Source organism: Neophocaena asiaeorientalis, unplaced genomic scaffold (genome assembly GCF_003031525.2).
Source record: "Neophocaena asiaeorientalis asiaeorientalis breed wild unplaced genomic scaffold, Neophocaena_asiaeorientalis_V1.1 scaffold319, whole genome shotgun sequence".
NCBI classification, from domain to species: domain Eukaryota; kingdom Metazoa; phylum Chordata; class Mammalia; order Artiodactyla; family Phocoenidae; genus Neophocaena; species Neophocaena asiaeorientalis.
The window spans coordinates 479468-506586 of NW_020174103.1; the positions used below are offsets into that span (position 1 = coordinate 479468).

At 35.4% G+C, this 27119-nt stretch overlaps 1 protein-coding gene across 3 annotated transcripts in view; it reads right to left on the reverse strand.

Moving 5' to 3' along the window:
* Positions 1-27119, reverse strand: part of HMGCLL1 (3-hydroxy-3-methylglutaryl-CoA lyase like 1) — a 131012-nt gene that overhangs the window by 49767 nt on the left and 54126 nt on the right. Inside the window, exons 4-7 of one of the 3 annotated variants that reach the window (XM_024754692.1) lie at positions 18280-18375; positions 15985-16133; positions 5315-5378; positions 1200-1388 (exon numbers count right to left, since the gene is read on the reverse strand). In XM_024754692.1, the coding sequence (XP_024610460.1) occupies positions 1200-1388; positions 5315-5378; positions 15985-16133; positions 18280-18375 (498 nt within the window). The remainder of the gene's footprint in view (positions 1-1199; positions 1389-5314; positions 5379-15984; positions 16134-18279; positions 18376-27119) is intronic. The other 2 variants (XM_024754693.1, XM_024754694.1) reach the window with 2 other exon arrangements.

The window sequence follows — 27119 nt, forward strand, 5'->3', positions numbered from 1 at the left end:
AAATGCTTTCAGACACTCTTATCTTTAGTTGTCAAAATCTTGGGTTCAAAGAACATCCAGTGAAACTATTTTTATCCGAGTTTAAGAAATAACATCAATTTAAAAATAAATACATTAAAATGCAATTTATATCTATTCCTTTCAATAAATACATTAAAAAGAACTGAGGTATCATTAGAATGTAATAAGCAACTCTTAATCCTCCAACTTTCTAGCTCTCTTGATTTTGATCAGAATATACTTGATAAAAACCAGGGGTTCTTTCAAAAGGATGCTTGCCAACATCAAGAAGACATCTTGAACAAAATAGTCTGTATTTCAGCACACCTCCTCATCACAGAGCACCAAATTATCCAAAAGAGCATAAGTTACATGATTACAACAGTACACGCTACTATCTCTGCGCTTTGCACTCCTCAAAAATGCCATCATTTTTCAATCTATCAACTTTTCAGGCTGAGAGCAAATGGGAGTTGAAAAAAGCAGACATAGCTCTGAGAAGATTAATACTTTTAAAAAGAACAAATTCAGGGATTTTATCAAATCAAATGAACAGTAATAAGAGACATCATTGCCCTGAAAAGCATGGGCAATTTACAAATATTTCCTGAGTGCACGTCGTGTGTCAGGTGCTGTTTAAATGTCTCTTGATTTTTAATCTAGCTTTTCTTCTGTCATGTCACACTGCCTCCCTTCTAGTTTTCTACCAACCAAGTTACAGCTATTCAATGTTCTCCCTTCATTCTAAACCTAACCACAGCGTTCAAACAATGGCTCGATTAATGTATACTTCTACAATAACAATTTCTTACTGGGTCAGCATGTTAGAAAACTAGGAGAGAAGGCTTGGCATGGAGTCGGAAGCCCCAGTCTCTGGTCTCAACTCCAGCACTTTGTAGCTGTGTGATCTTGGGCAGGTCACGTAACCTCCAAATCCCGTTTCCTGATACGTAACAGGTTAATGTTATGTATACTGCAAAGGTTGCTGTGAGGGTAAAATGAAATAACGTACATGGAAGAGGTGAACAAAGGGCTTGGAACACTGTGGATGCCCAATAAGTATCAACACTTGAATCTCAAAAAAAAAAATGTTATATTCATAGCAATTTATAAATATTGTCTCACTAAATCTCTTAATATGTTTATATGGCAAATAAGTATACACACTTTTATACATACACACAAATAATACAAAATACCTGAAGGGCCGTAAGGATATTTGCTAAGGCTTGTCCGTATGTGTCATGACAGTGAACAGCAAGAGCCCTGGGTGGGATTTCTTTCATGACACTTTCCAACATCCTCTTCATGCTTCCTGGAGTTCCCACTCCAATTGTGTCTCCCAGGGAAATCTCGTAACAGCCCATGCCATACAATCTCTTAGACACCTATCAAGAAAAGTGACAAGCTAGTAAAACAATGTAAATAAACACACTCAAACCCTGTTGTTCCTTAGCAAACATCATCTAGAAGTAAACATCACAACTAAGATAACTTGCATATCCATGGAAAATGTATATTTTAGTTTTCTAGTCCTTTTCCTTGCTCATTAAATCCCAAGCATTATATAAAACTTTGAATGACATTCCTGTAGTTATCTTTCTCTAATATTCAAGTTTGCCTCAGAATCGTATCTATCTAAGTAGCTACATGTTCATTTATGAAAGTATAAGCTACAATTTCATTTATGGGAGGCTTATTTTCTCAGCCCTTTAATCAAACAGAAGCATCACAGATTTACTTTGGAACTAGTATTTCTCAAGGTGGTCAAGAGATGTCAATCAAGTAGCTTTGTAATCGGTACAGACACTTGATATTTTTGGCTTAAATTTTCTAGCTCATAAATAGATGCTCTTGAGTTTGGTAAACTTTGTGCTCCCTTCAAGCCAAATAACTAATGTTACTTTCAAAGAGCAATATGAATTTTAATGAAGGCAGCATGGTATGTTGACAAAGACATGGCTTCTGGAATCAGACAGGCCTGGATTGAAATCTCAGCTGTCACAAATGCTAGTCATGCGATACTGGGCAGAAGATGAACATTTTGAAGCCTCAGCCCCTATTCTGTAAAATACAAACAATAAAACACCATTATTTAGCATGTTTTCTAAGCCTTACTAATTAATTTTTCAAAATCACAATAATAACGATGAAGTGAGTGTTGACATGTTTGGTTGTGAAAATGAGAATATATAAAAATCACTTTGTGCAAAATCAGACACATGGTCACCCCTTAACTCATGCCTTATGTGTGTCTTTGGTGCTTATTTTACATCAGGTGCTGCCCTAGATGCTGGGATATGATGTGGATGCAGATGTTAAGGGTCCAGGCTCAAGGTATTATGGAATCTGGAGTCAAGTGAGGACAGACCCTAATCAATTCCACTCAGGAATGTGTAAACACAGCTAACATAATAATTTTGGAACAAAGAAACAGGATTCTAAGAGCATGTAGCAAAGGAAATTGACCTAGATCTGTCAAGCAGGAAGGGCCTCAGTGACAGCCTGAGATAAAGTCAGCATCAACTTGTCAAAGCGGTTGCGGAGGAAGGGTGTGAGAAGAACATTCAGGTGGAATTTCAGGCGGGTTAAATCACTGGTCGGGGAACTAGAATCCCCCATGCCACGGGGTGTGGCCAAAGAAAAAAAAAAAAAAGGAAGGAAGGTCAGATGCAAAGGACAGATGTGACAAGAAAGCAAAAACCAAGGGGGAATGGGGCTCCATAAAGCTGGGGAGGAAGGCCCGGGGCAGAGCGTACAAACAGTACACACAGCCTTGCAAACTGACCAGGTTTAGGATTTTGGTTGAGGTGTCTATCATAAGAGCAGTAGAAAGCCTTGACCAAATGTGGAGTAGTGGTGACATAATGGGATTTATGTTTCAGAAAGGCAGTATCAATACAACATCAAAAATAGTTTGAAGGGAACTCAGAAGGGCTACCTAGTCCAGGTAAGAGACAATTATTGGATGGACACTTGGGTAAAAAAAGCATAATACTGATTCTCCTCTTCTCCTTTATTTAAAAAGGTACATACATTCAACTGTTAAATATACAGGTCTTTGGAATAATATAGAAAGCATGTAGATGACTAACTGAATTTCTCTCTTCATTTCCATCTGTATGTTTTTGGCCTCACAAAGATAATTAATCACCTCAAAACTGTCTATTAAATGCTGGAATTTCTTAATGGCCACATAGAGAAGAATGAGGCTTCCATCCAAGTGGCTGAAGGAAAATCCTAAGTGTGGGGTCAAGGCAATCCAAGGGCTACAAGAGTGCCAGGGATGCTGACTTAAGGAAGGGAAGTTTTCACATGGAAGAGGCTTGAACATGTTCGAGTATCAGTGGGAAGGGCTCTGCAGTTGCATATACAGGGGAGTAAGAGACAGGAAGGGCTAGAGGTTTCAAGAGAGGGAACACAGTCTGCAAGAGTCATTTTGGAAAGGAGACAGGGAGTTGTTCCACACAGGGTAGTGTGGAACAGAAGACCAGGTAAGGTTGCTGGTCATGAATTCCTAATGCTTCCAATCTGCCTGTTCCAGGATTCTCTTCAGCAACACCCTGGATATTATGGAGCATGAATGCAGAGCCTGAGACTGTGTGTGGTCTGTCCAGAGGTGGCACAAGCCAGAAGGAAGAAAAGCAAGGGGTGGGTGTATAGGCAGAGATGGATTCAGGTTTTGTGGAGTCTGAAGTTATACTATTTTGGAAATGTTCTTTAAGAAAAGAATACATAATGACTTCCCTGGTGGCGCAGTGGTTAAGAATCCACCTGCCAATTCAGGGGACACGGGTTCGATCCCTGGTCCAGGAAGATCCAACATGCCACGGAGCACCTAAGCCCATGCACCACAACTACTGAGCCTGTGCTCTAGAACCCGTGAGCCACAACTACTGAGCCTGCGTGCTGCAGCTACTGAAGCCCGTGTACCTAGAGCCCATGCTCTTCAACAAGAGAAGCCACTGCAATGAGAAGCCCGTGCACCGCAATGAAAAATAGCCCCCGCTCACTGCAACTAGAGAAAGCCCATGCGCAGCAACAAAGACCCAACACAGCCAATAAATAAATAAATAAATAAAAATTTAAAAAAATAATAAAAACAGTAAACTGATTTTTTAAAAAGGGATATATAGTTGTGAATACAAATTAATAACAGAGCCTTAGAAGGGTCCCATGCCAGCGAAGGACTGCAAAATTTCAGCTTCATAAAGATGCAAACTATTATACATAGGATGGATAAACAACAAGGTCCTACTGTATAGCACAGGGAACTATATTCAATATCCTGTGATAAACCATATGGAAAAGAACATGAAAAAGAATACATATGTATAACTGAGTAACTTTGCTGTATAGCAGAAATTAAATGTAACATTGTAAATCAACTACACTTCAATAAAATTTTTTAAATATTTAAGTTTCATTATTTTATAATATTGATATATCTGCCTCTGTGGGCAATTGTCTTGCTTATTAATAGATGATGGTATATCTTTCACTGGAAACATCTGCAGTTCAAATGAATACACAAAACAGGAATTGCTTTAGCCAAACCGAAAGTTTATCCTGTCTAAAGTTCGATATTCTAACAATCCCATCTTCACTGCTTCAGCACCACATCCCTAAACTTATAAAAATCAACCTTAACAGCAGTGCACAAGAATATGCTATTTCATATACAAGTGAGTTTCTGAGTATAATATAATTTCAAAGACAAGCATTTTGTATTCATTGGTATCAATTAAGAAAAAGGAACAGGAAGTAGAAAATGAACTTCAATAAGTAGGTCCTTAATGACTATAATCAATTGCTGTAAAATTGCTCTGGAATAATAGCAACTTGAATCTCAGCAGAAAGAGCTGTAGAATCTCAAAGGAACAAAAACACAGAAGCAGTATATACTCTGATACAAATGCCAAAATACGCAGGAGACAACAAAGGGACACTACCTGAGCAACCAAGGCAAAGTTTGAGTATATGTGCAAAAACCGCCCCAGAATTCTGATAGAAAGTAGAAAGGTTGCTCAATATGTTCTATTCACATAAAAACAAATCAGGTGTTTTTATTCCCTCAAACTTTGGACACCCATATGATAAGAATCAAATGTTAACTCTGGACAGTGATAGGCACTATCTAAGTCTTTAGTGTTAAAATAAAACTATTATCTAAGTGATCAAATAAATGCCTCCCAGTCCATGGCTCTCCTTGGTCTAGTTGTGCAAATGCAATAAACATTAGGAAAAACAGCCCACTTTTTAAAACAGTACACATCATTTTACCATGAACCAGAAAACCAGGCGTATATCTTACTTCTGTTACTTTCTGCGGTGTGATGTTTCCTTCATATGGACAGCCCAGGGCACAGGATACATACCTAAATTTAAAATACAGAGCCATATAAATATGCATCTGGTGGATAAGCCATTTCCTAATTTCCAGTTTATAAAAATGAAGAAATAGCCAAAGAGTCATCAAGAAAATTTATTTTACTCTATTCCTTCATTATTATTCTCAGACCAAACAAAAACAATTGGGAACATTTTCAATTTAACTCACATTTTAATTTTTCTAATAATTACAATTTAATATACGTTATTTGATGGCAGATGGGAATAAGACACGTGTTTATCTCGTGAGATTGCTTAAACTATAGCAATACGTGAACATTCAAAGCAGAAAATACCAGTGAAATATATTGTTTTATTTCAATAAGTATATACATTCAACTGTTAAATATTCAGGTCTTTGGAATCACATAGAAAGCATGTAGATGACAAACTGAATTTCTCTCTTCATTTCCATCTGGATGTTTTGGCCTCACATAGATACAGTCATTAATCATCCCCAAACTCCCAGAACTGATCACAACCTCAAAGTTCACCTTGTTTATCTCTCATGGGGGTACCTAAAAATCATCCCCAACAGAAGAGTGTCTAGTCTATGTTTAAAAGGCTCCAAATAAAGATATTCCATAAGCTTCTTCAACAATTTAATATAAAAAGTCAAGGCTTTCTTGCAAGGATGATGATACATTTCCATCTTAAAGTATGAAACTAGAAAAAAGCCTCCTTTAGCTATTTTCAGCTCAACACCAATCCCATTTTATTAAAGTTTTCTCAGAGATTTTACAACACTTGTATTAAAATAATGCACCATGTGTCTGATCATCAGGAATGAAGCAATTCACATGTGGGGAAGAAGGCTGGAAACCGTGTTCTTTGGGCCAGAATATGAAAGGCTTTAGATAGCAAGCCCTTGAATACTGTGCCATGGAGCTGAAACTTTGAGATCTCTGAAAATTATTTTGAGACATTCGTATGACAAGATCAGGTTTGCTTTCCAGAAATGCAACTCTTCATAAATTCTGGAAGTGGGTACCAAAGATGGAGGCAAAAACATGAGCAAAGATGATCCCATGTTTCCTTGATTGAATGTATATATATATATGTGTGTAACTGAATCACTTGGCTGTACAGCAGAAATTAACACATTATAAATCAACTATACCTCAATTTAAAAAACAATGCTGTCAATTGGAAGATACACTAATTTCACAACAGGTTTTGGGGTAAAAACATGAAATATAGATTCAATAATTCAATACATATTCATTGATCCTAAAGATATAACCAAATTTCAAAAGTATTAAAATGTGAATAAAAATTGGGTTTTGGAATTAAAATAACTAAGCAGTTCCATAAGCCAGGCAAGCAGTTATGAGGACAGAGAAGGAGAAAAAGAGGATAAAGTCAAGTAAAATTTGAAAGCCTATGCTGGACAGGAAACCCATCTCTCTGCTCTTTCAATCACTATAATTTGAGCTTAATATTCAAATAATTTGTATAAATTTACTCAAGATATGCAGAAAAGAAAATGTTCTTATGTGAACATAGTACTGGAGAAGGTGGCAAGGGATGAAAAAGGATTTTTTTTAATATCTTTATTGGAATATAATTGCTTTACAATGGTGTGTTAGTTTCTGCTTTATAACAAAGTGAATCAGTTACACATATACATATGTTTCCATATCTCTTCCCTCTTGCATCTCCCTCCCTCCCACCCTCCCTTTCCCATCCCTCTAAGTGGTCACAAAGCACCGAGCTGATCTCCCTGTGCTATGTGGCTGCTTCCCACTAGCTATCTATCAGTTCAGGTACAATGATGATAATGTGTTGAAAAGAGAAGTACATTTATTCTGAACCCCAAATATCTAGATGTGATTAAAAAGAAAGTCCAAGCTATTCATTTACATGCAATCCCTCTAAATGCAAAAACAAAAACAAGCAAAAGAAACCCAACAAATGTAAGACAATATAAAACAAGCAAACCTCTCTAGCATTCTCTTAACTGAAAAGTAACAACCTGGCTATAGCTGCCCCTTTATGCCATGACCCTAACTCTCTCCATGTGCATTTTCACTCACTAGAGTTTTCCCTCTGAGTCCTTCCCTGGTCTATGGTTGGCCTGGTCTTCATTCTCCACTGCATGTTATCTTCATATGTTCTTCTCCACCCTTCTTTAACCTATTCACATGTGGGGCTACTTTCTGCAAAGTGAATGCAATGGTTCTTAACTGTGCTCATTAGCTGTATTTTAACACTCGAAAACAGAGGTTGGCAAGCTAAGTCCCAGAGGCCAAATCCTGCTCATGGCTCTTTTGCAAATAAAAATTTTATTGGAACAAAGCCATGCCCATCTGTTTACCTATATTCCATGGATATTTTGCATTATAGCAGCAGAATAGTAGTTGCATCAAAGACAATCTGACCCACAAAACCTAAAATATTACTATCTGGCTCTTTATACAAAAAGCTTGCCAACCACTTGTAAAAAGTGAGGGATTTTTGTGAGTGTGAAATGGCCTCCCTCATGATGAGAATAGGCTACCATGTCTGCTTTGACTGGTGGCAGAAGTCAGTTTCTAGACCTCTGCACTTCTCTGACAATCTATTACAATGCTTCTCAATCTTGACTGTACAGAATCACCTAGGGAGCTTAAAAAACAAAACAGACACTGGTGGGTAGGACACACTCCAAACCAATTAAAGCAGAAACTCAGGGAATAGAATCTAACCACTAATTATTTTAAAATAATTTTCAAAGTTCCGTTAAGCTGCCAAAATTGAAAACCACTCAACTATTAGCAATACTTCCTCACCTGGATTGTTGGATTGACACCCTTATGTAAAAGTGATGTTACACAGCCATGAGAGTATCTAATCTCAGGGATTTCCTCACTGCTACCCCACAGCATCTATCTTTGATTGGACCCACAGCATTCACGACATTTATCCATGTCGAATTGGCTGGTGGTTGATTTCTTATAGACCTATTCCAAATAGTTTCTACTCTGCTGAAGCCCTGACCTGCAACCTCTCCATTTCTTTTTTCTTTTCATTCCTTCCTTCTGGCTCAATGTCCATTTTATTGAACTACAGCCTTTAGTAATTTTTTCAGCAAGGATAGACTTTTGCAGACTACTTTGCCAACAAATGGTTTTATTTCACTTTTATCAATGTATAATAGTTTGGCTAGGTATGGAACTCTAGGTTGACAGGGTTTTTTTTTTTTTGCCATTTTGAACATATTATTTCACTATTTCTCATCTCAGTTTTTGCTGATGAGAATTTTTCTGTCTAATGAAAATTCCTTTATTTTTATAGTAATTTTTTCTCTACTGCTTTAGGAGTATCTGTTTATACCTAATATTCTACATTTTATAATGAGTATGTCAGGACTTGTTATACTTCTTCAATATTAACATTAATACTTTTGTTCTCTTCTAGAAAATCATCAAAGTACTAGTTCATCAAAATATCTATTTTCCCTGTTTTCTCCTTCTGAGAATTCTATTAGGCATTCTCTCTTAATTTCACTTTCAAAATTTCTATTATCTTTCTGTGTTTCATGATTGAAGTTTCCTCAAATTCTACTTCCAGACCACTAATCCTCTCAACTGTAATCTGCTGTTCAATGCGATTATTGTTTTTATTTAACACATGTATTTTTCATTTCCATTTCTTTTCCTTAAATCTTCATTCTTTTTTCCATAAAGACCTGTTCTTTTATTATGTTCTTCCTTTGCCTTTATAAATAGGTTAAGCATTAATTTACAATATCCGTTTCAAATTATTCTATGTCCTTCTTTTCAGTGAAAATTCTCCTGCTTTTTCTTTTTCTTCTGCTTATTTTTCTTAGGATAGCTTGTTTCCTCATGTGGCCTGTAATTTTTACCATTAGTGCCTTTTCATGGTGATTTCAGTTTCTGTAGAAGGTCCTGAAGTGACAGTCCTGGTTATTTTAATGTTCCTATAAAGGATATTTAATTTCCTTTTTCTCTTGCCTTGCAGACTTTACCAGTTCCCAGGCAAACGCCTACCTTCATTTCTCAATTTGGGTTTCCACAATACTCATGTCATAAATCCACAACCCATAACACTGGCACATATTTCAGTGACTTTGCACTGTCAAGGAAGTGCTTCCAGGCTCCAAGAACACTCAGTTCCAAATCCAGTCTTAGAAGAACACCTATCTTTTCCCATATAGATTTTAAAATCCCATTTCCAAGCCACCAGGGATTATATCTGGAATAGATACCCCCGTGTGTTAGTGGCATCAGCCTGCATTCTTACCACACTTTCTTTGATGAAATCTGAGGACTTTCTTTTCTTTTCTGAGCTTGGCTATATGTTTTACAAGTTGTTATATTTATGTGTCTGTAATGGGAACAGAAAAGGGAGTCTCTGTATCAGCTCAGTCCCCTATAGTCTCTCTTCCAGGAACAAATTCCCAATATTCTTATGAACATTACAAATCGATTGCTTGACACATTCACATGGCATATAAAGCTAAATAGATCCAAAATGATGCTCATTCCTGTTTTCCCCACATTTGCCATTAAAAAAAAAAAAGATACAGTCATTTTCAGCCACTAAATCACTTGAAGGTCAGCTTTGAGAACACGTTCATTAACCAGCATTGGCTGGTTCTTCCCTCCAGGCTCTAGAGCATATGAGCTCTGCCAGTGCCAGCCCACATGGACAGAACAGTACCCAAGCCCCTCCCCAGGATGGTCACAGACGTCACCTAAGTGCCCTCCTTGCCTCTAGTCTCACACCACTCCCTCATTTGCACTCCAATATCTGTTGCCAAAATAATATTCCTAGAGCATATTTTTACACTCTGAAAATCCTTAATGGCTTGCCATTGTCTACTGAATAAATTTGATATTCAAATTCAGCAATTTGTGAAGACTCATCTTTCTACCTCTCTTGCATATTTACTCTTATTACAGTAAATATAAACTTCTCCCTCTTATCCAAACATTTCTAGAGATTTCTCTTCACTATGCCTTTGCTCTTTGTAGACTTCCTACCCTGCCTGAGGAGGCCATCATTTCTGATTATGTTTCCACATTTTTACCCATTTTTAGTGATTTCACTTTATTGACACCTCCATGAAGGCTTCTACAAATAACTCCAGAGAAATTTAATACAGTCTTAATTTGAACTTTCATAGGATTTATCTGCATGTCTCTGAAAGTACTTGGCTCTTTTGACCATATAATAATTATCTCTATACATATTACTTCCCCAGTCTGCTGGGAACTCTTGGAAGTTAGGCTTTTTTTTCATTTTCATTATTACACATAGCATCACAAGAGAGCACACTATATAAAACAATATTTCTTGAATGAATTAATGCAAAAATATGTTAGTAAAGATGTCATTTTAACCTTCTGAATAATTTCCTATGAAATTCCTAATCTTTACAATCAACGTATAGCCAGATTCAGGTTCTTAACATTCTAAATTCTGTAGTCAGAGATGACAGCACATATTTGGGAGTTCAGACTTGGAACCATGTTTTAAACATTATGTAGGATGACAGGGTAATACAGGAATCACCAACCATATTAAAGCCAATTGTACTAAAATTACAATAAACTCTGGATAGAAATGTGAGTTGTTTTATTTTTATTTGTGCTTGCTGAGGCCATTTATCAATATTATGCAAAATCATGATAAAATATAAAACAGAAGCATTCAAGCTTTTAACAGCTTTACCTAGCAGAACTGAATCATGAAAAATAACCTACAGTTAGGCCTTACTCAGGTCTACCTTCCCAAAATTAGCCCATGTTCCTCAAACCACCCTGACATAAAGGAACCAAAAGACTGAGTAAAAGCCTTCAATAAATATCACAAACACTTGGAGTGTAGTCAACCACTGCTATCCTCAGAAGAGAAAAACAATGCCAAGGGTGATGAGATGAGATGACATGTAATGTCAATTAAAGGTAATTAAGACATTTAAATATAGGAACAAGTTTGATGAACCCATGAAGAATATATCAACCTAAAAACAATATAAAATAGCATTCCATTATTAACAAGCCACTTATAAATAAAGTTGAGAGTCTATCATGCACTTATCTCTGTGGATGATATAAGAAATAATGACCTTCCCTTGGTCTCAAAAAGCAATTCTGCTAAAATTCTCCTTTTGCTCTAAAATGCAAATTTCACGAGAAATGACAAAACACATTCTTTGCTCAAAAGCTGTACGTGAAGGCTATTTAGATGTTACTTCACAAACACAACTTACACATATTAACTGTAGCTGGGTATGTGTTATCTGGCAGACAGCTGTGACAGAATAATATGTGAGGCTAAAATAAGTTGAACTCAAACAAAACATATGTACAAAAGAAAATAGTTTTAACAGATGTCTCACTATTAGAGTTTCATGTGCCATATTTTGGTAGATGATGATTTGAATTGCTCTTCCACACCAATGCAAAGGCCTCAGTTTAACAGTAGAAATTGGAAAGAAACTTTGACCAATAAACTGTCCACTTATAGGAAGATGGTGCCATATATGCAAGTGAGTTCCACTGGGATAGATTACCTGATGGAACACATTTGCTTCATCAATGAGAAACACTGCCTGCCAGTCACTGTGTATTTAAAACACTAAGCCCTAAACAAGGAGGCTCATTATCCTACTCAAGAAGGCTGCTATTTCAGGATCAGGATCCATAATGACATTTTGCATGAGGCAGGGGAAGGATAGAAAATACATGTTCACACGACCTAGATGGTTTGGCTAACAAACAAGTAGGCTGCAAATTCTTGAAGAAACGTGTTGAGCTACAAATTCTCTCTCCAAGGGAAATCCAGTGAAAGCTGACCATTTTGAGAAAGAACACTGAGCCCTGACTTCACAGCTGTTAGAAATGGTTGCCATTTTAAAGGCTAGAAATTATACAGAGTTAGGCAACCAGTCAAAAATAACTAAGCACAGGAAGAATTTCCTAACATTGAGGGTCTTTCCTCAAAGAAATTGGTCACTGATATAAATGATACAGAATTTTATTTTATTTTTATTTTATTCAGAAGCATTTAAAAACTGATTGGGTTTTCATTGGTTTTGTATAAGAAGAAAGTAGGTGATGAAGGTGACAATAGGTGAAGAGCTATATAAAATATGCACCTTAGACTCGTTATGGTTCTATGAAACCCTGATTCCTTGTCTCCTCCAAAATATCTATTAATATTAATCACATTGCAATATTAATCATATTGCAAAACATTATCACATCCTAAAACTGTCTTTGTTTTTCCATACCTAAATGTTATCTGTGGCTGTCTATATTAGTTTAATTGCTAATTTGCTTTTTATTCTTCCTTCTCATTACTTTGTATATCTACTTTTTCTGGGAATTTGAGAATAAATTCAGCATTGACAGTTCATGGTGAAATATTTTTGCAATTTGTATTTTTTTTAACAGTGGGTGAATAATTTTGTTTGGCTCCTAAAAATGTTATCAGTTGACTTCTTTCAAAATTCAGTAGGCTCAGACTTTCAGGAAGTTAATCATGGATCAGATCATTCTAGGCCATTTTATAGAAGAGGCCTAAGATGTTATCATGTAAAAGCACATTGCTTTGATATGCACACCTGCTGACTTTGTGAATTTATAACATGTTTATAAGCATCTAATAATGAAATGAATAAGGCACCTTAGAGATAGTTTCCTTTCTAAATTAATATTTTCACAAGAGTGAGCATGTGATTCTTGTGACATCATTAAAGAGAAGCTGATACTCACTTCAAACAAAAAGGAATAAAACCTGAATGCCTGAATTGGGGAATTGGGATTGACATGTATACACTGATGTGTATAAAATTGATGACTAATAAGGACCTGCTGTATAAAAAAATAAATAAACTTAAATTTAAAAATTAAACAACAAAAAAAAAGAAAAAAAAAACCTGAATGCCTTACATGATAGATGAGAACACTACTTCATATCAGAGGGATTTCAATTTTAAACAGATTTTGACAAACCAAGGGATAATTCTTTCAATAAATGCCATTGATAAAAAGAAAGAAAGTGATTAAATTTATAACAGGCTTCTATTTTTCTCTGTCTTTTTAATGTTTTAAAAATTAAACAAATAAGAGAAAAATAACCTGCATTTTTTAAACATATGTGAAATACACATTAAAGAATGAAGTCCAAATTGTAGACATTTCATTGCTCTCTAACATACACTGTATGTGCAGCAGTAGTTAGCTGACTCTGCATTTTATGTCAACGATCTGGCACCATGTCTTTCCCCAATGTGTCCCATATGTTACATAAAGTTCAGAGCATGTATAAAAACGTGTACATAGGCATATGTATGTGTGTGTTTCTGGGAGGGGAGGAAACAAGCAATAGCCTTCATAATTGTAATAAAAGTTGCTATTTAGAACATATGAAACTTTACTGTTTTTATAGAAGCTTAAATGGCTTTAGTGAGCCTTTATAAAATGTGTCCTGCCTCATGGCCTTTAAATCTGACAGCAGCTGGCGATATACATTTTCTGGGTGATGGTCCATGTTGATGCAGCTGTTGCCATAGTAACACTGGCTGGAGCATCTACTTCAGATTCAACTAGTTGAGCATGGCTCTTTCTCTTAAATGAGTACCAATGACCTATGACTTTTAATAATGAGTACCTACCATCTAGATTGCCAGTGAAAATAAAATCTAATTTAAACTCTGTAAAAGTTTGGGAGAGAAGATAATTTTCAACTGCACAAATAGTGAACTCATATCCATCCATCCGAAGGCATAGCTCTAAAAATGACTAGTGTTTCAGAAAATCAAGGGCTTGTTCTCCAAAGGAAGGAAGTCTGCGTTGGAAAACATACATCTGTCTACAGTATAACTACAATAAGTCTCTGATGTACTTTCACTGATTTCATTTGGCTGTGGGTGAGTTCTCATCCATCTGCACTTCTGTACTCTTCTTATCAAAGCCTGAAAAACTTCTTAGGTTGTAGCATGGTTAGAAGTTTCTTTATTGATAGGATAATATTAAATGTTCAGCAATCAGTATTAAAGGGGAGTTAGGGTTTCTATTAACCTTATTAAGTTACCTATTCTATTTTATAAAAACTAAAATGATAAAATTTGTTATTATATAATTTTTTCACATCCATCTTTCAACATTAAAAAAAAAACACTTCCCATTTGAAGCATAAGCTTACATGTACCTGACTTCTTAAAGTTTTGTGTTTTTCAACCTTCCAATGTGAATTACTTTGCTCCACATTTAAACATAAATTGAAATAGAAGAAGAGCATCTTCATTTTTTCCTTTCCTTTAGAGGGAAGAGAGACAAAGCAACTTATGTATGTTTGAATTTAGAAACTTAAAGGACAACTCTCCTTTTTGATGGTGGTTATGTAACTTTTGCCTTAAGAACAGACATCCTTTATTTTCTGTCTATGGAAATACATTATCTTGGTTTTTAAACTTTCTTGCATGCCCTCTGAATGTTATGTATGCATGTCAGTTACAAAAATATCTTTATATATTTAAAAAGTCATGTTGGAAATTTATTAAGGAGAAAGGAAAAAGAAGTTAAAAAAAAAGGAAGCAAACCAACAAGATAGCTAACTATGGTGTAATCTAATTCTACTTGCTCTCCAAATGACCTTGGTTGAATTCCAATCCTTTTCTAATCCAGTCACTCCAAATTGGATCCACTTGTCTTTCTCATTAATGACTGAATCTTTCTTGCCACTATGAACTTTGCTTACTTCAACCATAGGAAATACAACCGGCATCTAAGCCCAGTGACAGCACTCAGCCTTCTGTTACAAACACTATGTATTTTAATTTATGATGATACAGCATGTTTATCATATCTCCATAATTATAAAAATAGAAAATTAGCTAATGTCTGAGAAACAACTTCTTTCTTAAGTAACAGCGAATTTATTATACATTTCACAGACACGGGCCTGAGTATAGAGCCTGTTTGCACTAGATGCTCCCCTGCTGTCCTGGAAGCAGACAAGAACCAAACCAGTTTCCTCTCTCTTCTCCTTCCCCAAATAATTTTGCTTTGGGGGTCACACAGAGAAAACCTGGAAGTCAGCTGTTAAGGGGAGGCTGAATGGGTGGAATGATGGGCCCAGCGTCCCAGTGCAGTTCTCAATGTTACATTTTACATAATCTATTGAATTTCTGTACAATATATTCTTTGAAGAAAAAGCATGGTTCTTAAAAAAATTTTTTAATTTGGAAACCACATTAGATGATTCCTTTCCAAATGTTACTATGAGTTCATAACAATCTATCCGCTTACACTAGGCTGAGATCCAAAAATGGCTGCATTTGGATAATTTGGAATTAATAAAATGAGTAACAATGTCAGTTGCGATGTTGGTCCCTCTGACCTCAAATGCATGACAACATAAGGGTTAGATACGCCCTCATAAATTATCAGCTGATATTAATGAGGTAGTTATAGTAATAAGTATATAATCATGGCCCTGATCACATAAGATCAGGGTATAAATAAGATACCCTATGTATATAATTATATGTCATAAAACAATGTCTAGATAGTTCATAAAGAGCTTTAACAATTGATGTTAATGAACTAAATAGAGTTTGTGGGATTTCATAAGTACCCTCGTGTTGGAATATTCATGTGTCTTGCAGACTTAACGACCTCCTCAAACTTCTCCATACTTTCTTCAATAGCACAGTTAATATTCTTCTTGCTAAAGGGTTCAGAGGCAGCACCAAAAACAGAGATCTCAGTGGCTCCAGCAGCAACCTGAAAAATACAAATCAAAGGCCAAAGCTAGTAATTCCAAAAACATAAACAAGAGCAGCAGAAGCAATGTTAACTACTCTATAAAAGAATACTTGAATTCTTTAACATTCTGCTTAAAATTTTAAATTAGATTTTTCTCAACTTGCTGCATACACACTTTTGAAATGTAAAAATATTTTATGATAGCACAATAATTCCACAAACTACAACACTCATAAATCACAGAATATACAATGATGATGTTCCAATTTAATTTTGCCTTTCCTAAAAGTTATCCTCAGTAATATTTTAACCGTAATTATGGAAAATACTAGCACCGCAATGAAATCTCTTGATATCTATGGAAAACTTTATTTTTACTTAATTATTAAAATCGAGGCTAGTAAATGCTTTCTGTTTTTCTTCTCTTCTTACCATCCAACAGAAAAATATTTTTCCAAGTCATCATTTAGATTTTGCTCCAAATTTTCTCCCTATCTCTTAACCTCACTTCCACTGTTTCATACCTTGACTGTGACAACCAAACTCTTGTGTGTCTTAAGACCTTAATCCTCTTGCAAGTCTTCAAATCCAAAATGTCGACCTAATCAATTCTCCCTTTTGCCCCTTTGGCCATCTTCTCTCCTCCCTCCAGGCTTCCCAGTGCTTGTTTTCAACGTCAAGCTTCCTAGTTTTCCAGCTGGATTTTTAAGACTTTCTATTAATATATCTCTAGCACTGTGCCTAGATTCCCCTTTCTCTATGATACCCTATTAATACATTAAGAAAAAAAATTCTGTCATCTCTCCTCCAACATTTTTTTTAAAATACTGGTTTCCACTCTTCCATCCAAAATAAATTTTTAACCTTTAAAATTAAAATTCTGTGGATAAACAAGTTCCTACTGTATAACACAGGGAGCTATATTCAGTATCTTATGATAAACCATAATGGAAAAGAATATTAAAAAAGAAAAGAGAATATTAAAAAAGAAAAGAATATTAAAAAAGAATATTAAAAAAGAACTTAAAAAATTTTTTTTAATTTAACTAAATTAAAGTACTATTTATTGAACACCTACTATATGCTGGTGTTGTATTTTGTATGACCTATTTCTAATCCACAAACAATTTTGTAAATGAAGTATTATTATGGCGATTTTATTGATGAGAAAACTGTGGCTCAAAGAGGCTAAAACACTAAGAGGAGGTCCCAAGGCTAGTAAAAGTTCTGGGGCCATGTTTCAAACACAGGCTTGCCTGACTCCCAAGCCAAAGTTTCTCCTATTACTTTCTATGCTACCCTGAGGGTGTACTCTCATATCTTTCTCAAGGTGGTTACATTCCCTACTTCTTTAGGACCGGATGACAGCCATATTTATAATTTCTTAAAATGTCTCTGTCTTTCTTTACAATGTGATAAAATTTGTATTAATTCAAATAAAAGTGGTTTCACAAGATACACTAATAGGTGGTACACCAACTAGCACCCACAATTTCAACTTCATGCAACCCAGTCACAAATACAAAAATGAAAAATATCCATTAATACCAAAAATAGCTGCTGCTCAACTTTTACAATAAAGCCATGTAAGCATAACACCTCAAACCTTTACTTAAAACTACACTGATTCTTCTAGTATGTGTAATTACGAAAGCTTCTCGGCATATAAATTCCCAAGGCACATAGGATTGGAAGAAACAAACTGGAAGACAAATAAGGAAAGTTGGTAGAGGCAATTCCAAAGACAGTGATTAGCACCATGTAGAGGGTGGGAACAACAGCAACCTCAGAAAAAGTGACAAAAATAATTATCCACTACAATAACATTAATAATTATAATATTGTATTGGGAAATCTTTGTTATATTTTGTATTCCTTGTTTAAGTGGGGAGCACAAAATATACTTTCAAAAGAATTTCATCAAAATGGGTAATTGTATTTCTATGTTTTAATTCTTGAATGGTTAGACTGGAAGAGCCATTATGTGGAGCATTTTAGTCCCAAAAATGCCACAAGGTCACTGATCTCCATGTACCTGTATTACGGGTATTAGTGATAGTATTTATGCAGGATAACAAGGGGGTCATATCACACCAATTTAACTTTGAAAAGATCTTTACAACAAGAAGCATATCAGTTTTAGAAAGATTAGTAGCACACTTACAGCACGGTGGAAACCCTGAAGATTAGGAGTAAGGACAGGATATCGAATTCCTGGATATTGACGAATGCCCTTCATCACTTCAGTGTGATCTGCCATCTTAAATACACAATAGTTATATAGAGATATGGGGCTTGGAATATTCTATCAATCACGTTTTTAGTTTTTCAGGAGGTTATAATAATACAGGCAATTATATTCTATCAATTCATGTTTGAAATAGCAAAACCATGCCAGATAAGTAGTTCTCAATGTCATAAATACATAATAACCAGATCTGGGTGTAACGTCCTCACATAACAGGATCTGTTTAAGTGACTGATAACAGACAGCCAGGAATTCTGAACTCCAGTGTTTTCACGTGACTGATCTTTATTCTCTTCCTTTCATTTTATGGTCAAGACTCCAATACCCCTGATAGTGGGAAGAGTTTGAAAGGCCATAGGCTGTGCATTTACCTTCTGCATGAAAATTTTACGTCCAAATAATTTTTAACATATGAAATTTTACAATATTTAGTAAAGTGTAAATTACACATATCTATTAGAAGAATTTAACAAGGTTGAGACCTTAGTATATTATTGGTTTTAGTTAGTAACAGTCATAATGCTTTACGTAGTTATATCCTTGAGTTACTATTTGTTCTTGTAACGTGAACAAATAAATACAATGGAGCACACAGCAGGAAACTTATCCTACAAAGACTTTATTTTGTGTATTTTCTATGAATCTATTAAAAAAAAGCTAACTTTGAATTAAAATATCAAATTTACCAGTTTGCTACGAAGTCTATAATTTAGCCTCCTAGAGCAATAACTGATGATCAAATCCCATAATCATCACATAGAGAAATTACCATTGACATAACCATGAGCTTTGCATATTGAAGAATAATAAATTATGGCATGAACAATAAATATAAGGAATAATATATAAACAATGAAAAGTATACAAAATGAACATGGAGAAAGCTGTAAAAACATGCACCAAACCAAACTTTGTATCTTCAGTATGGGAATGGTTGAGGGAAGACTTGTTTTTTCTCTATATACTTTGACTTGTTAAAATAAGCATGTATTGTTTTTAATTTAAAAGGAAATAAAAGTAAATTAGAGTATAAATGCTTTTATTAGCATAGCTACACATTTTTTTTTAAATGTGAAATGTTACAATATTTACTCTTACTGGTCCATTAGTCTTATTGAATCTGAGTTAAATGCCTGTAGAATTCAATTTAATACTTTCAATGATTATTATTTGGAATAATTAAATGAATTTTTAAATACATTTTAAATTTAAAATTAAATACTTAAGATGCAAAAAAGCACTTCCCACTGACTGCCATCATGCCTTGTTGACATTTAAGCCTTCATGTTTCATTCAATACAAACACATTTAATTCTATCTAAAATGTGATTCTTGTTCACTTATTTCTTAGAGATCACAGCCACCGTTGCCCGCCCCATAGCTGCATCCTTCACAAAGACCATCCACCACAGACATCTACGATGCATAAAAGCCAAAGCTTATTTTATTCTAAGCCTATTTCACTTTAACCCAGAGGTTTATTGAACATCAACTGTGTCCAAGGCCCTATGCTAGGCCCTGTGGGAAATATAAACACTGGAAAGTAACGTCCTTGCACTGAGCAATTTGCAATATAGTTGGGGAGATCAAAGAGATGCACTAGGAAAGTTAACAATTCAAAAAAATATACTGGTTGTGAACAAGAGCACAGTTTATAAGAGCTCAGAATGGGGAAAGGTTGGCAGGGCCTATACTAATCTAGGAACGTTTAAAAGAGTATATGGGATAAGAACTACAGTCCCTAATATGACATAATGACATTTTTTTTAAATGGCCACAGCAGTATTTCCAATCCCACATGTTCTTCCAAAACCTCACCGATCTCCATAAAGAAGTGGATGCTATTTATCATCCACTTGAACCTAGGCAGGCTTGTGACTGCTCCAACCAATAGAGCACAGCAAAAATAATGCCATGTGAATGATGAGGCTAGCTTATGAAAAAGGATAGAGCTTCTATATGGCTTTCTCCTTGCGGGGAGCCACCATGGGAAAGTCAGCTGATCTGCTCTGAGAAAAACTAGCTCCTGCAGAGCAGCCACAGGAAGAGGCCCACATGGAGAGTCCCACGTGAAGAGGAGGTGAGCACCCGGCCAACAGTCAACACTAATCCTAATCCTAAACTTAACCCTAACCATAACCCTAACCCTAACCCTTAAACGTGTGATTGAAGGAACTCCAGGTGATTCAGCCTGAGGCCCCAGACTCTGTGTACCAGAGACAACTTTGCTCCTGTACCCTGTTCAAATTCTGACCCTAAGATTTGATGAGCATGGCAAATGTTTATTGACACCACTAAATTCTCAGATAATTCATTACAAAGCCATAAAGGCTGAAACACTGAAAAATCAATAGGGTTGGAAAAGAGGAAGAGGTGGGTGTAGCCGTAGGAATACACTATCCAGCTAGAAAAGATTATTGGTAAACAATCAAGAAATAGATTATAAATTAAGACAGGGGGCCACACACTTTGATGTGTCTTGAGTTAGGTTCACATTATTCTAAAAATTCAGGATTTATTGTGAAGACAATAGACAGCCATGAAGAGTGGGTGCTGAATTAGCAAGGGAAGACTGGGATAGATGCAGTATTTTAGAAAGATTAACTTGGGAGAGGTGCAGAGGGCAGTCAAGAGAAAAGAGAGGCAATTCTCAGGCAATGGTGAGGATGCAGCTTGTGACAGGTTCCATTGCACTGAAATGGCACTGGGAATGGAAGTACCAGAGAAAAATTAATAGGACACAGTGGCTGGTAGTATAAGGAAGGTGACTTTAATCAAAAATGTAATCCTCACTCTTTTATAACTTCTTTTAAAAATAGTTAACATTTGTGCAGATTTCAACATAGTTCTTGATTATATATCCAGTTTGTGTCTGAGGCTAGAGTGTGAGCTCTGTCTCTCTGTCTCTGTCTCTCTGTGTGTCTCTCTCACACACATATATATGCAAACATGCACTCACAAATTATCATAAAAAATTTAGAGCACTTATTCCTAATTTCAATCAGAAAGACAAGTAAAGTTACTGCTAGTTTTAGGACATTGTAATGAAATCTAAAACACTCTTACTAGAGAATAATGTTCATTGATATTACTAATACTTATGTCTAACTAAACACAGTATGTTTATTTATGAGACACATTTACATTAACATGATAACAGAAATCAATAAAGAGTGCTTCTCAAACCAATATGCAGTTAGAGAATAAGGTGTGGCAGTGCATCACAGCATGAAGGAGACAAGACAAATTTTAATCTTCAAGAAATATAGGCCATATTAACCTGTAAGTGAGTATTTCACTCTATATGTAGTTTAACAAAAATCTTGAATCGTTATGTAGAAATTTATGTAATTAAACTGTGACTTAATAGATATTTCAATCAGCAGAACTAGAAAATAAGCAGAGATGACAGTAACCAAATTCCCAGGTCATGAAAGCTAAACTTTGATAATCATTGAAATTAATGAAATTATGATAAATACATTAATTAGAATCCAACAAATCAGAACATTTTCCTTTTTAAAAACAGCCACACCATAATGAGGTCATTTAAGACATAATAGTATTCTGGCTAAATTGGGTCAATAAAGACAATTATGTAAAGAGCTTTAGGAAATCATGATAGGATATAATTTTATTACACTGAATAAAGTAGAGCAGGTTTCAATTAAAGGTATAAAATCCTTGCTTTACTTTATTTTTTTACTCAGAGAGTTTATATTATACTTCAATCTTGATGTTATTTTAATGTCTAAAGTCTAACTATTAGTCAAACAATAATAGAACTATTCCTTTACAGTACTATTTTGACATCTTAACAAAATCTTTCTACATCTGGTTTGAATTAACATATTTTTAAGATTTTGCTGTAACTTTTCATTTAAGATCATAAAAATTCCCATTATTTGGTTAGTAACAGGATTTGCCATCATCTGGCCATGGTGTGGGAATGGCCATACCTACCTAGCCAATCAAACAGGCTATACCATGGTGAATCAATTGTTCTAGGTATCCAAATTTTGATATGGATTCAAATAGTCACAATAATTGTGCAATAATTTGCAAGCATCTTAAAGATATGCAAAGCATCACAAAAATTAGAATGTAATTTTTAGAGCTTTTATTTAGAGCTTTTATTTTACTTGCTACTAACTCTATCATGGGGTGATTATATTTGGACACTCCACATTACACATATTTAGACATTTTACTAATACTTTGTCATTATCTGAATATAATAATCTCTCCTAAATATTTATGCTTTCAATGTGTTCTCCAGACAACGGCAATGGCTAAAATATAGTTTAAGCGTTGTTAAGTGCTCATCCGAATTCCCTGAGATTATTGGAATTTCAAAATAATGCATATGAGTATATATTTTACAAATAGACTATAAAATTTGTCATTGGTGGATACAAAAGCTAATTTTAAAATATCGTGAGACCTTAAAAATGGACTTTTTAAATGCCCTTCAATGTTTGAATATTGACTCATTTCAACATTTTATACACTTACAATATATCTAACATTATGGCATTAAAAAATGATGCAGAGGCAGTCCATATACATATAATACACAGGCTAGTGGTGGGAAATGTGTGTGTATGTGTGTGTGTGTACATACCAAAAATACAAAATAATACAAATGCCATGTGATCTGAAGTTCTATGAAGCAGGTAAGGAAGTATTTTTCTTTGCAACCTAAAGTAGAATAATGACAAATATTTAAGCTAACCCTTATCTAGGCCAAATGTAAATAACTCAGGGGCATGTTTTTTAAAGGAGCAAAATATTCATAGTTTAATGGAGTAAGACTATGCATAAAGTATGAAATTATTAAAAAATAGTCATAAAGCACAACTATTCATATATTATATATGCAAATATAATTTCTATGATAAATTATACTCTAGTATACTATAAAAGGAAAGGGTTTAATAAGCCCAAACTTAAAACATAATTGTTTATTTAAATTCTTCTGATAATTATGGAGATATTCTATAGAAATTAATTTTTAAATTCATACCCTTCTTTCATTTTCGAGTCCAATGAAATGAAAAGTAAAAGTATCTATACCCTTTACCTCTCTTCTGAATAACAGTTGATAGAGAAAACAAAATATTCATTGAGTAAATTTTGTTCAGTTCCAACTGAATATATGTTGTGTGAGACGTTCATTTAGAATCTAATCACTGATGAACATTTTTTTTTCCTTTTCCCAGAACAAGTATAATTACAAAGATATCACATTGTACAGGTCACTAAGTTCCAGGGGTGCATTTACTATAATTTTTTTTATGTGAAAGTCTCACACACGTGTATGACACATAAAACTTTTTCCTTTATGATTTTAACTCAGTAAGAGTGAGTCAATAAGGAGAATGCAAACTTCCTGAGAGGAGTTGAGTTGTTTTGCATCACCACAGAAATTATTCAACACATCATGGTGGCGCTGGTGAGGCACCTGTATTGTGTGATGGAGTAGAATTACTCAGAGTTGAAGTTAGCACTGTTTTTAAATGGCAAATGTGTTTAGAGTAGAATCTAAAATCCATGTAATCTAAAATCCAGGTAAGATACTCCAACTTTTTTTTTTTTTTTTTTTTTTGGCGGAACGCGGGCCTCTCACTGTTGTTGCCTCTCCCGTTGCGGAGCACAGGCTCCAGACGCGCAGGCTCAGCGGCCATGGCTCACGGGCCCAGCCGCTCCGCGGCATGTGGGATCTTCCCGGACTGGGTCACGAACCCGTGTCCCCTGCATTGGCAGGCGGACTCTCAACCACTGCGCCACCGGGGAAGCCCTCTTCAAACATTTTTAACCACCATGAGAGGGACAGTTTCTGTAGAAGAAGAAGTAGACAGAGATGGAAAGGATGAGGAGAATCACCCAGTGAGTGGGGGAGAAGGGACGGGACCCTGTCTGACTGTAAAGCACACTATAAATCCTCTTTGTTAAGCACATCCTCCATATTGTCTAAATATCTTCAAAAATCTCTAACTTTTGTAAATTTTACTGAAACACATGACCAGGTGAGCACATTGCTAGGGCCCCATCCAGGGTCTTGGGAGGAAACTATACAAATATTTTGTGGTAATTTTTCTGTCTGTATCGTATATTGAGGTTCTAAATAAAGTTTCATCCAGGGTGAAAAAAGTTCCATTGATTAAAGAAAAATAATAACATTTCGGAGACTCCAAGCCTGGTTGAAATTTCCTACCTTGCTCTTAGTCATATCATCAAGATAGTTAAGAATCTATCTGAAATAAAGATCTATGGTGTCTACAGTATTTCTTTTCCTTACCATTTGAGTTCAGTTTGGCATGTCTTATTCTTGGTATATCCATAATATTTCTGGGTATATGTATTTTTATAAAGTCTCTGCTAAATAAACCATCTTAAATTTTGCCAGGAAATAGATTTATCCTCATGGACCTATAACCCTCACTAATACACTGTGTTGAATAATTTTTTAAAAATATATTTGAAGGATTTTTTTACCCCACTATCACCCAGGACAGCATTCAGATCTCTTCAAAATGAGCAGACAATATCAGAAGGTGTTTGCATACTATCTCCACTGGTTAGATGATATCTCATTTATGGTAATACTTTTCCTTATGCAGCAGGAAGGATGGATACAGGACGTGTCATTTCTTCAACACATGCCACAGATTACTATACAAGTGTAAATAATGTGGTTTCAGAACCTATAACTCAAAACTCAATTTGAGCAGTAACTCCTCTTAAAGGTACACATTCGTAAATTCAGCCATGAGAAAAAAAATGGGACTAAGCACCCTTCCTGACAGCCATAAGTGAAAACGCTCTACCCAGCCATGAATAGCTTATAGCCTGGGTACTCCAACCCTGTCTCATTCACAGACTCTTTCCACAAACCCCATATATCTTAGCCTCAGTAGCACAGAGGAAATCTTGGTCTGCTTGATGAAGTAAGACAGTTTTAATAAATCACAGTCTTACAATAATAAACACAGGAAATCTCTGGAAAATTGAACATCTAGTTTTTTTTTTTTTTTTTTCTACCCAGTACCCTGTCTTGGCTGCCACTGCTAAAATGGTCTGACACCATACTCACAAAACTTCTTAAGTCCAGAAGCCTAAAAACTAATTTGGGCTGTGTATAATTTCCTGTGCTTCCTTATTCAACATTACCTTTGTGTTCTAAGGGCCTCTGTACCGCCCTCTATGGGAAGGAATGTGCAGGCTTCTCAGGAGTGACCCAAGCAAGTAGCATACATGACCCACACTCTTTTACTGTGAAACCTGCAAGCCATTTTCATCATAATCTATTAATGTCTACAAATATTCATTTTTAAATTATAAAATAAACGCAATCTACCCAATGGATTTGTGGGTTATACACTAGGAGACAAATGTTCCAGACAGAGAAACCAGAGTCATCTTATTCAATAACATTTCCCGTTTCCTAAGGCAAACATAACAAATATGCATTAGTGATTCTTTGTTCGGGTCAATGCCTTTGGTGACCACCCTCCTGGTCGTCCCATGTCAAAACAATCATGTTCCCAACATGACTCTGAAGTAGGGGCAAGAAGTCTCAAAGCTCCCAGTATAATTTTCTTTCCATTCAACTGTGTTGCCTCTCATATATCATGCCTTTGTGTTTGTTAATAACACTGTCAACAGTGTTATTTCTCATGCATGGGAGCAGAAGTGACTTTTAAAATACTGTGTCTAATTGTATTCATTCTCGATGACTGTAAATGGACTTTCCCCTCTATACTTACACTTCCTTCTGGAAGCCCCACTGCCCACAGTGGAGAGCTGCGCTGGTGAGCAGAGGGGAAGCTTGGGAGGTTTGAGGCAGACCATCTCACTGGCAATAAGAGAGCGCTGTAGCAAAAAAGTTCTTGTTATGCTGGCAAGCAATGCAGTCACAATAGCCTGTAAGATCTAACTGCAATGATTTGACATCATATGGCTCTGAAGAGCTCTGTCTGGCTAAGCACTACAGAAGACAAAACTTGAAAAGCCTGGACAGACAACCTCTTAAAGATAAACTGTTGAACATATTTGGATTCCTAGGTTCTATTTTATGACAGCTCATTTACAGATATTCACTTGATTTTATAACCCCATTATATGAGTCAATTTTTTTTTAGTGATTTCATTCTTATTACCCATTTTAACTTTACAATTGGATCATTATACAGATATTGCTATCAACCACACATTATTCAATTTTTGATTACAAAAAAGAATTCAATGCAGTGTTTAACAGAGACACAATAAAAGCAGTGAATGGGTGAATAAATGAATGGAAATAATCCAAGGCATAAAGGATGAAAATACTTTGCCAAATCATATCAGAAATAAGTAAGAGTCAGGTCTCAGATTTTCTGTCAGAAAATGTGTATGTTGTTATTTCTAACCAGATGCAATGATGTCACTGAAAGCTCAGGAAACCTACAACCTGGAGGACTTGTGAAGAAATAACTATTTTGGGACTACTAAGAAATATGTTTCTTACTATATACTATAAGCCGAATTCAATACATGATGCATCGGTCTTGACTAAGAACAGTGTTAAAATTTCTTGATAGTCCCACATCACAGCAGTACAAGGTCTGGAGTAAGTAGTATTAACGCTCTCAAGTTGTTAGTGTGAATTTGCTTCAATATGTTGATATTTCAAAGAGTACTTAATTTAGTTTATAAAGCAAACAGGAATGTGAGTGCCTAGAACAATTAAAGCAGCTCAGTTTTAAACTCTG